Source organism: Mustelus asterias, chromosome 11 (genome assembly GCF_964213995.1).
Source record: "Mustelus asterias chromosome 11, sMusAst1.hap1.1, whole genome shotgun sequence".
NCBI classification, from domain to species: Eukaryota; Metazoa; Chordata; class Chondrichthyes; order Carcharhiniformes; family Triakidae; genus Mustelus; species Mustelus asterias.
This window is the reverse complement of record NC_135811.1, coordinates 3,557,377-3,573,907: the sequence shown is the minus strand read 5'-3', so window position 1 is coordinate 3,573,907 and position 16,531 is coordinate 3,557,377. Positions and strand designations below refer to the sequence as shown.

General features: G+C 41.7%; 1 protein-coding gene across 3 annotated transcripts in view; it reads left to right on the top strand.

Annotated features, from left to right (window-relative positions):
• Window positions 1–16,531, top strand: part of oga (O-GlcNAcase) — a 65,163-nt gene that overhangs the window by 14,146 nt on the left and 34,486 nt on the right. For all 3 annotated transcript variants that reach the window (XM_078223000.1, XM_078222999.1, XM_078223001.1), the window contains exons 2-9: window positions 4,485–4,536; window positions 5,075–5,172; window positions 6,721–6,851; window positions 7,643–7,814; window positions 11,720–11,818; window positions 13,562–13,846; window positions 14,814–14,972; window positions 15,662–16,278. In XM_078223000.1, coding sequence (XP_078079126.1) covers window positions 4,485–4,536; window positions 5,075–5,172; window positions 6,721–6,851; window positions 7,643–7,814; window positions 11,720–11,818; window positions 13,562–13,846; window positions 14,814–14,972; window positions 15,662–16,278 — 1,613 coding nt within the window. The remainder of the gene's footprint in view (window positions 1–4,484; window positions 4,537–5,074; window positions 5,173–6,720; window positions 6,852–7,642; window positions 7,815–11,719; window positions 11,819–13,561; window positions 13,847–14,813; window positions 14,973–15,661; window positions 16,279–16,531) is intronic.

Genomic DNA, 16,531 nt, shown 5'->3' with positions numbered 1-16,531 from the left:
TGGGCGGAGAGGTGGCAGATGGAATTTAATCCGGATAAATGCGAAGTGATGCATTTTGGAAGAAATAATGTAGGGAGGAGTTATACAATAAATGGCAGAGTCATCAGGAGTATAGAAATACAGAGGGACCTAGGTGTGCAAGTCCACAAATCCTTGAAGGTGGCAACACAGGTGGAGAAGGTGGTGAAGAAGGCATATGGTATGCTTGCCTTTATAGGACGGGGTATAGAGTATAAAAGCTGGAGTCTGATGATGCAGCTGTATAGAACGCTGGTTAGGCCACATTTGGAGTACTGCGTCCAGTTCTGGTCGCCGCACTACCAGAAGGACGTGGAGGCATTGGAGAGAGTGCAGAGAAGGTTTATCAGGATGTTGCCTGGTATGGAGGGTCTTAGCTATGAGGAGAGATTGGGTAGACTGGGGTTGTTCTCCTTGGAAAGACAGAGAATGAGGGGAGATCTAATAGAGGTGTACAAGATTATGAAGGGTATAGATAGGGTGAACAGTGGGAAGCTTTTTCCCAGGTCGGAGGTGACGATCACGAGGGGTCACGGGCTCAAGCTGAGAGGGGCGAAGTATAACTCAGACATCAGAGGGACGTTTTTTACACAGAGGGTGGTGGGGGCCTGGAATGCGCTGCCAAGTAGGGTGGTGGAGGCAGGCACGCTGACATCGTTTAAGACTTGCCTGGATAGTCACATGAGCAGCCTGGGAATGGAGGGATACAAACGATTGGTCTAGTTGGACCAAGGAGCGGCACAGGCTTGGAGGGCCGAAGGGCCTGTTTCCTGTGCTGTTTTGTTCTTTGTTCAAAATATAAGGTTTAAAGTTGTTAAACATTATATTGGGATGTGAATTGATTCCCTAGGTGGTGACGTGGGACTTGTGCAGTGAGTGCAATAATTGATCTGCACTGTGGCGTTCAGGAACAGCTGTTTGAGTATAAATCAGTGGTGTGATCAGTTTAAAATCAGTGGTGTGATCAGCACAAATCATTTGAAATCACATCTGAGCATTCCAGTGTCCTCAACAATGTTAATGTCATAGACTCTTAAGCATCACAGGAGGAGGTAATTTGGGCCATCCTGTAAAGTGCTGTCCAGTTTAATCACTTTGCATATTAGTTCATGTATAGTTGTCTTTTTGAAAGTTCTCAGGAATCTGATTCCACCGCTCTTTCAGATAATTCATTATAGTTCTCAATAGCACATTGTGAAATTGAGAAATATTTTCACACAATCTGCTTCTTTAGTGTTTTAGATGTATGATCTCTCATTACCAACCCTCTTGCTTGAGGAAACATACTATCAGCATCCCTCATCATTTTAGATATCTCCTTAATCATCTCTCCTCTCGAGTGATAAATAAGATAAATATAAAGTCGCCATGGTCCCAGATGGTGATGGGCTACTACTCTCCTTTTGAGGGGGAGAACTGACTGGCGATTTTTAACCTGAGGATCACCACACCTCCAGTGAGGGGCAATGTTGAGAAGGCGGAGCCTTCATGAATAACCTCCACCAGTTTGGGAATTGAATCAGCACTCTTCCCGAAGTGCAGTGTATGAAATTGTACACGCTACTCCAAGGCCTAACCAGTGGTTTTTAAGAATCTAGAATGACTTTGTCTTAATTGTCAACACCATAATTAATGAAGCCAAGTATTCCGTATAGTTTCTTAATCAGCATATCAACTTGATGCCCCCTTCAAAGATTTGTGAATATGTGCCAGATGTCTCGTATAGTGGTAAAGAAAATGCCATTTGTTCTGAACCTCTGGAACTTTCTGGTAGATTTGCAATTGTATTCATTGAACTCACTGCAGATAGAGCTCATAATTAATAGCATAAATGTGCCTTTCATGATGTGATCATTGTTAATGCAATGCCAACTGATATGTCTGACTAAGGAACTGGGCGGCACGGTAGCACAGTGGTTAGCACTGCTGCTTCACAGCTCCAGGGTCCCGGGTTCGATTCCCGGCTCGGGTCACTGTCTGTGTGGAGTTTGCACATTCTCCTCGTGTTTGCGTGGGTTTCCTCCGGGTGCTCCGGTTTCCTCCCACAGTCCAAAGATGTGCGGGTTAGGTTGATTGGCCAGGTTAAAAATTGCCCCTTAGAGTCCTGGGATGTGTAGGTTAGAGGGATTAGCGGGTAAAATATGTGGGGGTAGGGCCTGGGTGGGATTGTGGTTGGTGCAGACTCGATGGGCCGAATGGCCTCCTTCTGCACTGTAGGGTTTCTATGATTTCTATGAAGGGAATAATTTAATCTTTTTTTTTCTGCATCTAGCAAATTGCTGTTAGAGATTTTCATAATCACAATTTAATATTTTTCATTTGAATCCAACCCTATTTTTAATCTGTCTGGTCCTCCGTCATGTACACTAAAGTAAATAATTATTCCGTACACAAAATCACTTGATTATCAGAATCTATTTGTTGTTTATTGCCACAGTTGTTAATATTGTTAAAGTTTATTAGTCACAAATAGGCTTACGTTTACACTGTAATGAAGTTACTGTGAAAATCCCCTAGTCGCTACACTCCGGCACATGTTTGGGTACACTGAGCGAGAATTTAACATGACCAATGCACCTAACCTGCACATCTTTGGACTGTGGGCGGAAATCAGAGCACCTCGAGGAAACCCATGCAGACACAGGGAGAATGTGCAAATTCCACACAGACAGTGACCCAAACCGGGTTGGCACTGTGAGGCAGCAGTGCTAACCTCTCTGCTGCCCCGTGTGCTTGTGCTCCATGAGGTGTTTTTTGTTAAAAATGCTGCTGGGCATGTTTCTAAGTGTATCAGAGCTAAATCCAATGCTTTTGCACTGCACCGCGATGTTTTCCACACGAGGTTTTAGGACTTTTATAAGACAAGGGTAACATGATAGCACAGTGGTTAGCACTACTGCCTCAGTGCCAGGGACCTGGGTTTGATTCCTGGCTTGGGTCACTGTGCGGAGTTTGCAGGTGCTTCTTATGTCTACGTGGCTTTCCCTCCACAGTCTGAAAGATGTGCTGGTTAGGTGCATTGGCCATGCTAAATTTTCCCTCTGTACCCGAGCAGGCGCCGGAGTGTGGCAATTGGTGGATTTTCACAGTTACTTCATTGCAGAGTTAATGTAAGCCTGCTTGTGACATTAATAAATGAACTTTAAAAACTTATTTGCAATGGATGTTGATGGAAGAAAGAAAAGATTCTGTTGTAAAAAAACACTTATTTCCAACTGTGGGACATCATAAGGGCGTTACAACCAATGAACGGTGGTCTTTATTGGCCAGGATGCTGGGAATAACTCCTCAGTTGTTGCTCTTCCAATACACAATAGGCTTTTTATTCTTGCAAGAGGTAAGGGTGTCATTGGGCAGGGCAGCATTTGTTGCACATCTCTAATTGCCCTTGGGAAGGTGATGGTGAGCAACCTTCTTGGACTGCTCTGGTCCACATGTAGTGGAGGGAGGATTGCTGTTAGGAAGGGAGTTCCTTTGAATTTGACCCAGTTAACAGAAGGAAAGATAATATAATTCCAAGTCAGGATGGTGTATGGCTTGGAGGGGTCTGTGCAGTGGGCCTCAGTTTAACATCTGAAAGATGATATTCCTGCCAGTGTAACTCTTTCTCCCATGTTAATTATATAGGAATTTTAAAATTCTATGTTTGTGATGGGCAATAACTGGGGATTCACTCGTAAATTAATCCAGCCTGAAATTTGTGGTTTGCAGAGTTAGTAGTTACATGCTTAAAATATGTGACTGTCCATGAATGCTTATAAAAGGGCGGTGCGGTGGTGCAGTGGTTAGCACTGCTGCCTCACAGTGCCAGGGACCCAGGTTCGATTCCTGGCTTGGGTCACTGTCTATGTGGAGTCTGCATATCCTCCTGGGGCCGGGGAGGTTTCCTCCATAGTCAAAAGGACGTACTGGTTAGGTGCATTGGCCATGCTAAATATTCAGTGTACCCGAACAGGTGCCGGAGTGTGGCGACTAGGGGATTTTCACAGTAACTTCATTGCAGTGTTAATGTAAGCCAACTCGTGACACTAATAAACTAAAACTGAAGTGTGTAAAATAAATAAAAATTGGATCCTGTTCTTCAACTAACCTTCTGGACCATAATATTTAATAGTGCCCTGAAGTGTCAGTATTGATTACACAGTTTAGTCTCTGGAGACTTGAACTCTCAACTTTACAGCAGTGAGATTGCTGATTTTAAAAAAAAGTAGAATATACATTTTTTGGTTCTTACTAGAGCAAACAATGTTAGTTTGCTAGTCCTACCTCCCTATAAACTGATGAAGGTAATGCATGCTTTGTGCTTGTCTTTCCTTTATTTCCTGTTTGATAAAATGTAGAACGTTTAATGTGCGTGATCACCCTGGTGGGCAGTTTTATGAATCAGATTAGTGAAATGGAACTGAGTGCAATATTTTGAGTGTTTTCCTTTATATTTTAAAGTGTGGCTTTGCTTTTTTTCCTAGGATTTTATGGCCGCCCCTGGAGCATGGAACAGCGGAAGGAACTGTTCCGAAGGTAAGAATTTGAGTATAAGTGCCTCTGCTTTGAAGTTGGGCAGCCCTTTAAACCCCAGTAGCTAAACAAGCTGCCATTTGACGCTGCACAAGAAATCCCACATTTGTTAGAAAAGAGCCCTAACTTTCCTTTGTGGTACTTGCTTTCTCCTCTGGGTGTCTTCACTGAATCCTTGGTTCACGAAGAAACTACAATAGTGTGAATAAAAGTGATAAAAAATCATTTGGTCTGTTTCGAGGCAACTATCCAATTAGGTGATTCTATGACTCATCTGGTTTACCAAAAAAAAACATTATATTGGCCACCTTCCTGACTTTTGTCCTAAATTTGTCTTTTTGCTTTTTGAGCTAGTTCCACTCTGTGGTTCGCTGAATTTGGCTTGTGTTCCAGATTTACTGTTTCTGTTTTTCTCTTAAATGGCTACATGATGTTCCCTCTAAGTTGCCACCTTTGAGACTTTCATGTCCAGCTCTGCTATTGGATGTTTTTAATGAGGGGTTTAATTTGTGCGTCTAATGTTGGTTACATTATCCAACAGAATGCGCAAGTGGGGTTTGAACACATATCTGTACGCACCAAAGGATGATTACAAGCACAGGATGTTCTGGAGGGAGATGTACTCTGTCGAAGAAGCAGGTGAGTGCTTTAGTCATGATGTTCCCAGGTGTCTGGCATTATCATTTATTAAAGCTCTGACTCTAGTTTGAGGATCTAACTGAAGGCAACTGTAACTGAGATATGGCATAAGAAATAGCAGGAATAGGCCATGCAGTCAGTCTGCTGCACCATTCAGTAATCTTATGGTTGGTCTCATATCTCAGCCTCATTTTCCCAACCCCTCTCCACATCCCCTGATTTCCCTTAGTTCCAAAAATCAATTAATTGCATTCTTGAATTTTAGTCACTATTACCCATGATGAGTATTAGAGTGTCCACTTCTTAACGTAACTGACCATCAGAAGAACATAATTTTGATATATTGTAGTCAAGATAAACAGTCCTCTTTTATTTGTTGTTTGTAACAGCTGTGTTTGTCGGACCAGTTGAGTAGGTTTGTGAAACCAGATTTGCATATGAGTGGTATTTAAAAGTATCTTAAAAGCCTTTGTGACACCTCTATATTTAGTTGGCTGTTATAATGGGTTCTCGTTTGGCAACAATTATGCTGAGGTTGTCATTGCCCTCCATTTAAAAAAAAATAAAATTCCTGGGACATGCATGTTTGCTGGCTGGCTAGTATTTATTGCCATCCCTAGTTGCCCGAGGGCAGTTGAGCGTCAACCACATTGCTGTGGCTCTGGAGGCACATGTAGGCCAGACCAGGTAAGGATGGCAGATTTCCTTCCCTAATGGACATTAGATGAGTTTTTCCAACAATTGCTAATGGTTTCGTCAGTAGATTCTTAATTCCATATTTTTATTGAATTCAAATGCCACCATCTGTCGTGGCGGGATTTGAACCTGGGTCCCCAGAACGTTAGCTGAATTTCTGGATGAGTAATCTATTGATAATACCAGGAGGCCATCGTATGTATAGGAGTACAGTATGGCTGATTTTAATACCTTACTTAAATTGAGAAAGCACTTCATTAGTTTGGGACTGAAGTTCCTAGTTTCCAGTACCTGTTTTGACGTATTAGTTTTGGTTGGGTCTTATATTGGTTAGTATCATGAAGACAGCAATATTGGCCTTTGTGGCTAGAGTCAGCAGACTGAAACCAACAGGATGACTAACTGGAGTGCAATATCAGTGACATGTTTGCCATAAACTTAACAGGGTCTCCAATTCATTATTGGATTCAATAGTAAGTTTTTAAACATGATGGTAATTGTCCTTCAATTTGTAAGACCTTTAACTAGAACCTTGGAGAAGATTGTCAAGTTATCCTTTCCCAAATCCTTTGCAGCAAGTTGCTATGTCTGAGGTATTTTGGGATTACTTCCTTTCTATCCAAGGATGGGTAAGAGAAGAATATGTTGCCTCTCCCCACTCTGAAAAGCGCAGTGGAGTGTGAGCAGCTGCAGGCCCATGTCTTACTAATACTTTTGTACATCAACACGCGGCTGTCTGTCAAGTTAGCTCTAATTTGTTTGGCAATTGTCTCTCCTTCATTCTAGCATTGAGATTTTTTTTCTCTCCCTCTTCTATGTTGGTTATTCATGATGTAATCCCTTATGTTCCAGAACAATTGATGCAACTAATTTCTGCTGCGAAAGAACACAATATTGAGTTTGTCTATGCTATATCTCCTGGTCTTGACATCACATTCTCAAATCAAAAGGAGGTTACTACCCTTAAACGCAAATTGGATCAGGCAAGTGTTTTACAAAGTTGTTCATTCTTTAAGGAAAAGTGATTATCACTTCTTTCTCTTCCACACATGTTGGTAATTGAAACAAATTGTTTATAATAAAGTTATCAGAACTGTCTTTTGTTGAATAGTGAAATGGAACTTTTATGTTCACCTGAGAGGACAAATGGGCTTGCAGTTTAATCTGCAACATACCACATTGTGCTGATGCTTATGCACTCGCTGATATTTGCATTTGTGTAATACTGACAAATTATGAGCTTCTGGAGTGGAACTTGGACTCCTTTTGAATTAAACATGCTGAAGAGCACAAGCTGACATTTCATCTCTCTCTCTCTGGCCCTAATATCTGCTCACCTTGATTATTTACTCTCTCTCGACAATGCTCACTGTCTTCTAGCTTCTTCTCTCTTTATTTGCTCCCGGATGAGGATGTGCATTTATTCATCCCTAATGGCCCCTGAAAAGGTGGTGAGCTGCCTCCTTGAATCACTGTAGTCTGTGGTGTAGGTACACCCATCATGCTGTTAGGAAGGGAGTTTCATGATTTTGACCCAGTGACAGTGAAGTTCCTTATTGATGTGATTCTCCTTTTTTTTTCTCTCTCCTACCTAGCCTCGCTTTCCCTCTTCCATGGTGGATGCCTTGCCCATTTTATCATCCAAACATGCTTATAATTTCCTTGAGTAAAAGAGCTGTTTAGATTCCTTTCTCTTTCCAACCATCCAAGAAAGGCCACGTGGTGTTTTAAACGTGCAGCAAACCCTCTGACCATCATTGTCTGTGTTTTATAGGTATCGCAGTTTGGATGCAAGTCTTTTGCATTATTATTTGATGACATTGACCACAATATGTGTCCAGCAGACAAAGAAGTGTTCAGCTCATTTGCACATGCGCAACTGTCTGTTACTAATGAAATCTATCAGTACTTGGAAGAGCCAGAGCATTTTTTGTTCTGTCCTACAGGTAAGTGTTTATTGGTGTGTTGTAAACATGTAGAATTGGCTGCTCTGGTTTGCAGTGCTACAAGGACAGTGCACTCTTGAACCTGGCTCTTGGAAATGAGGTGGGCCAAATAGATCAAGTGTCAGTGGGGGAATATTTAGGAGACCATGATCATTGCACCATAATGTTTAGAATGGTGGTAGACAAGGACAGTGGGCAATCCAGTGCAAGAATAATTAACTGGGGGAGAGCTGTGTTCAGTGGGGCAAGAATGGAGTTGAGCTGGATAGACTGGAATGAAAGGGGCGGCACGATAGCACAGTGGTTAGCACTGCTGCTTCACAGCTCCAGGGACCTGGGTTCGATTCCTGGCTTGGGTCACTGTCTGTGTGGAGTTTGCACATTCTCCTTGTGTCTGCGTGGGTTTCCTCCAGGTCCTCCAGTTTCTTCCCACAGTCCAAAGATGTGCGGGTTAGGTTGATTGGCCATGCTAAAATTGCCCCTTAGTGTCCTGAGATGCGTAGGTTAGAGGGATTAGTGGGTAAAATATGTAGGGATATGGGGGTCGGGCCTGGGTGGGATTATGGTCGGTGCAGATTCGATGGGCCGAATGGCCTCTTTCTGTACTGTAGAGTTTCAATGATTTCTATGAAAGACTGGCAGGAAAAATTGTAGCAACCTTCAAAAAAGAAATGGTTTGGGCACAGTCAAGGTATCTTCCCTCAAAGGGGGAAAGGTAGGGCAAACAAATCCAGAATGCTCTGGATGAAAAAGAAGATAACGAAGAAAAAGTGTGCTTGGAGAATACAATTGAGAACCAAGAGGAATACAGAGGTGAGGTGGACAAAGCACATTAGAGAAGTGAATGGTGATTATGAGAAAATACTGCAGCCAATATAAAGAGGAATCCCAAAGTCTTCTGTAGGCATATAAATAATAGAAGGGTGGTAAAGGAAAATGTAGAATTGATTAGGGACTTAAACGGAAATTTACACGTGAAGGCAGGGAGCACGGCTGAGATATTAAATGAATATTTTGCCTTGGTCTTTACTAACAAGGTAGATGCTATCCAGGCCATGGTGATAGGAGAGGAAACTCTGTCTCTGGAGGGGTTCAAAATTGATGAAGAATTGTTGAATAGATGGTCAGTACTGAAAGTTGACAAAGCGCTGGTACCAAATAAGATGCAAGGAAGGATATCGAAGGGAGTGAGTGTGGGAATTGCAAGGACACTGGCCATAATCTTTCAGTCTTCTGGATTCTGGGGAGGCACTAGTGGACTGAAGAATTGCAAACATTGCATCCTTTTTTAAATCTGCAAGGATAAACCCAGCAATTCCAGACCAGTCAATGTAATATCAATAGTGGTGAAGCTTGTATAAACAATTATCGGCTGCAAAATTTGTAGTCACATGGATAAATATGGCTTGATTAGAAAGAGCCAGCATGGATTTCTAAAGGGAAACTAATCTGGAGTTTTTTTGCAGAGGTACAAAGTGTTAATGAGGGTAATGCAAATCATGTGGTGTGCATGGACTTTCAGAAGGCATTCGATGCAGAGCCACACATTGGACTTGAGAAAAGTTATAACTCATGGAATATGTAGCAACATGGATACAAGAATAAGAAATGGAGAGCAAATGGATATTTTTCAGGTTGCAGGAAGGTTTGGTTCCCCAGGGATTAGTATTAGAGCCCTTGCTTTCCCTGATATATATTAATGATCTAGATCTTGGTGTGCAGGGGGCAATTTCAAAATCTACATATATGAAATGAAACTTGGAAGCATTGGTAATTGTAAGGAGGACTGTATAGAGCTTCAAAAGGGCAAAGACAAGTTGGTGGAGCGGGCAGGCAGGCGGCAGATGAAGTTCCGTACGGAGAAGTGTGAGGTGATGCATTTTGGTAGGAAGAACATAGACAACATAAAATATGGGGTAAAAGTTTTAAGGTGATGCAAGAGCAGAGCGACCTGGGTGCATATGTACATCGATTATTGAAAGTGGCATGACAGGTGGCGAAAGCAGTTATTGAACTTGTAGTATCCTGGGCTTTAACTCTTTGAGTACAAGAGCATGGAGGTTGTGCTGAACTTGTACAGGACGCCAATTAGTCCTCAGCTAGAGTATCATGTTTAGTTCTGGATGCCACACTATAAGAAGGATGTGAACACGTTGGAGTGAATGTGGAAAAGGTTTACAAGAATGGTTGTGGGGGTAAGAAACTTCAGTTATGAGGATAGATTGGGACTGTTCTCATTGGAGAGAAGATTTGTTGGAACTGTTCAGAATCATCGGTTAGCACTACTGCCTCACAGTGCCAGGGACCCGGGTTTGATTCCAGCCTTGGGTGACTGTGGAGTTTGCATGTTCTCCCCATGTCTATGTGGGTTTCCTCCCAGTCAAAAGATCATGGGTGTGGGTGGGCTTGGGTGAGATGCTGTTTTGGAGAGTTGGTGCAAACTCGATGGGCTGAATGCCCCTCCCCCCTTCAGCTCTACAGGGATTCTGTGGTTCTGAGGGGGGGCTGGACAGAGTAGATAGGGAGAAATTTTTCCCACTTGTAAAAGGATCAAGAATGAGAGGGCACAGATTTAAAGTGATTTTGCAAAAGAAGCAAATGTGATATGAGAAGAAACTTATTCATGGTGAGTGATCTAGGTCTGGAATGCACTGCCTCGAGGCATGGTGGAGGTAGGTTCAATTGAAGGATTAAAGAGGGTATTAGCTGATTATTTGAATAGGAACAATGTTCAGGGGTACAGGGAAAAGGCAGGAGAATGGCAGTAAGTCATAATGCTCATTTGGAGAGCCGGTACAGACACAATAGGCTGAATGACCACCACCTGCGCTGTAACACTTCTGTGAATCCAACAGATTTTGTAAGTGCAAATTTACTGAACTTCATGTCATTAACATTCAGGCCACAATGCTTGCTGGCTGCATGCTTCACCTGTAGAATTGCCAATGTTGTCTTTTGGATCTCACTTCTGCTGCATTTGGCCTTTTGCTTTGTGTGATGGGGCTCCAGATAAATCTTTGTATGAATTTGTTTCTGAACTTGATAATGAATAGTGAAGAAATTCAGATTTCTGTGTGTTTTCCAATATGTTTTTTACTACCTTCGTTCGGTTCTGTTGTAAGATAATGAGTAGCAGTGAGCATGGGTTTCATACTGCAAGCAGGAACTTGGAGTTCATTTTAGAAATGCATTTATTGACTGGAGCAAGTGTAAATGAGAGAAAATGAAATAAGAGTTTGATGTCCTACACACTTTTTATTGTTTATCCGAATCAGATTTGGTTTGTTACGGTAAATGTCGCATGTGACCACAAGTCGAGAACCTTGAGCAATCCAAAATGAAGCAAGTCATCCTATTCCCATATTTTCAGCTTTAGAGTCACTAAAAGTGGGATAACATGTCTTGGCATATTTTGTGAATATTAATGATTCTTTTTGTGGTATTTTTCATGTGTTTATTAATTTGTTGCTTACAAATTTGGCAGAGTTGTATTTTACATGTTGCTAGGCTATCTCCTGTAGTGTTCCACATGGGGAATCAAGACCAAGTATAATCTCGAAGCCCTCGGAGGGCATGGGATAATGTGCATTTAGTCTTTTTTAGCTGTGCCCTCTTTCTTTATTTTAGCTTGTATAATTTATTTTATAAAAATGTGGTATTTGGGGAACAGAAATAAAGTTGACTCGAACATGGGATCTGTAAAATATAGGCCGGGAAATGAAAAGCATGTGGTACTATCACTCCCACTGGCAGGAAGTTATCTACCTGTGTAATTTTGCAAATTGTTTTAATATTTAGTTTTATCTTGACAGATTTAAGTGTCTTTCTCTGAGGTTTCTGCTGGATATCTAAACTGAGGTGGATGTTGGGATTTGTATTGATTTTTTTTTTATTATCTTGTTCAGAGTACTGTGGAACCTTTTGCTACCCCAATGTTGCACATTCTCCATACCTTCGAACTGTGGGGGATAAGCTACTTCCTGGCATTGATGTCTTGTGGACTGGTGAGTTTAATACTTGAATAACATGCCTGTATGTTTTGGTGAGCATGGCTTGCCAGACCAATGTTGTAATTGTGCTTATTTGATATTTGCATTTACTATAGAGCAATATTTTCAAATATTCTTGTACGGATAACCTCAGCAAATATTGGCATATGTTCAGACCTCAAAAAAATGAGTCAGCAATCCAAAGGAAAGCTATACTATCAGCGCAGACCAATGTAATTATTGTTTTTTTTTAAAAAACCCATCCTGTTTGTGACCTATTGCAATGTGAACTAAAATTCACATTTGTGGACCTCAGTTGGAGAGCAGCTTCAGAATCATAGAAACCCTACAGTGCAGAAAGAGGCCATTTGGCCCATCGAGTCTGCACCGACCACAATCCCACCCAGGCCCTACCCCCATATTCACCCGCTAATCCCTCTAACCTGCGCATCTCAGGACACTAAGGGGCAATTTTAGCACGGCCAATCAACCTAACCTTTGTCTTGGCATTGTGAATTTATAGCCATGTCCATTCTAAGTGACAGCTATCCAGATCTTTCCAATTGCAGTCTTTCATTTGAGTCCAAAATTGTTTTTTGTTGGTGTATCTCTCCTGCCCCTAAGTTAGGTGAAAAGAACTTGCAGCTGAGTTCATTGGAGCAGAGAAAGTTAAGGGAAAAATCTAGTAGAAGCCATAATGAGTATGACCTTGCATGTGGTGAATCAGCACTCAGGATTTTAAACCCAAGCTTTGTAGCAAAAGTATAGAAACTTTTCCGACCAAAGGGCTATTTAAATAACGAAATACATGATTATAAATGTTATGGACCTATTGGGCCAAAACATCTGCTTAACTATTAAAGCTGAGTAAAGAGGTGATCAGGAAATTTTAAAAGAAGTGAAGTATTCATTTGAAGGATACTGTTAAAGGGAATATGACAAAAGCGGGAAAATAACAGACTGGATTGTTCTCGGAAGAAAATACTTTGTGGGTCCCCATGTTGATGTATCTTATTAGTTTCATATAATCAGCTTCAGGGGAGGCAATGGCCTAGTGGTATTATCACTAGACTTTTAATCCAGAAACTCAGCTAATGTTCTGGGGGCCCAGGTTCGATTCCTGCCATGGCAGATGGTGGAATTTGAATTCAATAAAAGAAAAATATCTGGAATTAAGAATCTACTGACAACCATGAAAACATTGTTGATTGTCGGATAAACCCATCTGGTTTACTCATGTCCTTTAGAGAAAGAAATCTGCCGTCCTTATCTGGTCTGAACTACATGTGACTCCAGACCCACAGCAATGTGATTGACTCTTAACTCCCCCCTGAACAAGGGCAACTAGGGATGGGCAATAAATGCTGGCCAGCCAGTGACGTCCATGTTCCATGAATGAAAAGAAAATGTGCTGGAAATTTATTTCGTTAATGGGGAACCATGGCCAAAATGGTAATCTAAACCGTGTTTATTGAAAGGAAGTTTGTATGTGGTAGAGTTATTCACTCATTTCCGAGAAATGTTTTTCTGGTCAGATGTTGGATAATCAGGAGTGGGATATGTGGCTTGGTCTAGAAAAATGAGGCTAGTTTTATTTGTCCCACTACTGCTTCAGCTGAGATCAACTAACTCAGTTAAATCAAACCTGGGTATATTGGAATATTGTCATAATGGAATAGATTTAAAGTTTTAAAGCCATTTAAGAGCCTGTAAATTGTGTAAATCTTTGTGCGAAGCTAAGGTTTTCTTGATCTCTAGGTCCAAAAGTAGTCTCCAAAGATATCTCTGTGGAATCCATCGAAGAAGTCACCAAAATATTGAAGAGGTCTCCTCTCATCTGGGACAACCTGCATGCCAATGATTATGATCAGAAGCGCCTTTTCCTCGGACCATACAAAGGGCGGTCGACTGAACTCATTCCACGACTGAAAGGAGTACTCACGAACCCCAATTGTGAATTTGAAGGGAACTTTGTTGCCATTCACACTCTGGCTACATGGTACAAATCCAACATGAACGGTGTGCGAAAGGATGTTGTGATGAGTGAGTACATTGTATGAAACTCTGCTTCTGCTTTGTGTTGTCTGAAGGAAAGTAAACTGCTTTGCTATCGCATTTTTTAAAACGGAAAGTGCTCGAAATACACAGTGGGTCTGGCAACATCTGTGGAGAGCAAGAAGCGGATTAATGGCTTTTCATCTGAAAAGATGAAAGTGCATTTACCTGAAGCATTAACTCTGCTTCTCTCTGATGCTGTCGGATCTGAGTATTTCCAATATTTTCTGTTTGAATTTTAGATTTCTAGCATCTGCTGAATTGCTATTGTATGAATTGAGGCATGCCCAAAGGCAGTTTTGACCCAGTGAAGTAACTCTCATACTTAGTTATTCTCCCACTCCCCAGTGAAAAACAAAAAATGTGGTGACGTGAATTAAGTACAGTTGTACATCATTCCCCTTGCAACTCATCCTGAGCAAGTGGCAGGTTTTCAACATGAGGGCATCACAGCCAATCATGGTGTGGCACTGCATAGGCACACATTTTCCAGAAGAATGATCAGGAATGGAAACTTGGTTGAATTTCTGCAAATGTTTTGCCGTTTCCCCAAGGGGTGGAAAGGCGTGACAACTGAGATCCTTTAGCTCTAGCCAGATCACAAATTGAAGCTGGGATCATGCTGCTCTATGCGTTCCAATACCATGTTGAGCATTGCTTTCCACCAATATAAAACGTGACAATATGGTATCAAGTGCAGTATTCAAGCTGTTTGGCTAGTAACCACTAATTCCAGCAGCTTGTCCCTTTCCTGGTAAAGCACTCAATTTTGGTTACCTCTACTTAATTTGCTATAATTTGTTTGGGAAGGAGGGTCATTGTCTATTTTTGTGTTCTGTATCTGGAGTTGGTTCCTGTCATGTGTTTGACTCACATTTCTGATTTATTTTTGTTTTGGTTTTTAATTTTATTTTTGGTTGTGATAATACAGCACACTTACCTTTATTTCCTCCAGCTGACACGGAAGAGAGCACTGTATCTATCCAGATCAAACTTGAAAATGAAGGCAGTGATGAGGAGATAGAAATGGATATCTTGTACAGCCCTCAAATGGCTTTGAAGATGGCTATATCAGAATGGCTGCAAGAATTTGGAGTGCCACATCAGTACAACTGTGAGTCAGCCCACATTTTAAGATTTTTAAAAATGATGTGCTCTCTCCCAAATGTCTGACAATACCTCCCTCCTTCTGCTTCTTTAGGAGCACAATTCTGCCAGGCAAAATTCTTTCTCTCCCACCCTACCTCTGCTGTTGGTCTTGCTGTTTGATGTTCAGCTTGACTGGTGGACTGAGAGCTCAAATCAACTTCTCACTACTCTGCATGTCAGCATTTCTGGACTGATTTTTAAAAAATTCCATTTGGAGTGTGTTGTCATGAATGCAAGAAGGGAGTTGCATCTGAATTGATCAGTAGTAAGGAAGAGCAATTTAAAAAGTGCAAGCATGAATATGGCATAGTGATGTTCTTTGAAATGGGAACAAAGTAAAGATTGCAGTGATATTTGAGAACTGGATTAGGAGATGTGTGTAGAGGAATAGATTCCTTTTGTGTTAATTAAAGTGCTATTTCATGCCTAGTGATTAAAGGTATGTGCTAGTTTAGGATGAAGACAGCAAGTCTTGAGCTTACTATTTGCCCTGCCAGAGATCATGTAACTTGACACAGGTCAGGATTTAGCTTTGAGATCTTCTAGTCCGTGTGAGTTGGTGCCCAACAGAGCTGCTCGGTGAACTTAACTTTTGTTATTAATAGTTGGTGTTCTCTTACTGCATTTTTAAAAAAATTTTTGCTTTGTTCCCAGGTCGAACGGTCCCTCACAGTGGCGCGAAGACAAATGCGATTGATGTAGGAGCGCTAGACACACCCTGTTTGAACTCGTCCACAACAGTGACTACAGTCTACCAACAGCCTATCATGAGTCAAGGGAGCCCACTGAGCGGTGAGCCAGCCCCACTGGCTAAGGAAGAGGAAGAGAAGAAACAGCAGTCTGATGAAGAACCAATGGAGATGGTGGTGGAGAAACCTGACGAGCAAGAAGCCAAAAATGTGAATCAGATCCTTACGGATATTGTGAAGGCCAAAATGTCCGAGGATCTGAAACCCATGGAGATGGACAAAGACAGTATTGCTGAATCCAAGTCTCCTGAGATCTTCATGCAGGAAGACTCTGGCAGTGACATTGCACCCATGCAGACAGATGAGCAGCTGAACAAAGAGCAGTATGTCCCAGGTCCCAATGAGAAGCCATTGTTCACTGCTGAAGCTGTGACTCTAGAAGACCTAATTCTTTTGGCTGAAATGTTCTATTTACCTTATGAGCATGGACCCAAAGCTGTCCAGATGCTGAGGGAGTTTCAGTGGCTTCGGGCTAACAGTAGTGTTGTTAGTGTGAACTGTAAAGGAAAAGATGCTGAAAAGGTGAGTGTGCTGGTGTACTCATGGATATGGTTGCAAATAGTTTATTTTCAAATGTAGTAGAACCAAAGGGCTGGATGGTGCTGTTTGAAAGACTGACCTTTCACCTCTGGAACCTGTATTTGAATTCAACCCAGATTCATCCCCAGAGTGTCTCCTCTTTTGACTTATTAATCTGAGCAATCCAAAACCAGCATTTATTGCCCATCCCGAATTGCCCTTGAGAGTCAACCACTTTGCTGTGGACCTGGAGTTG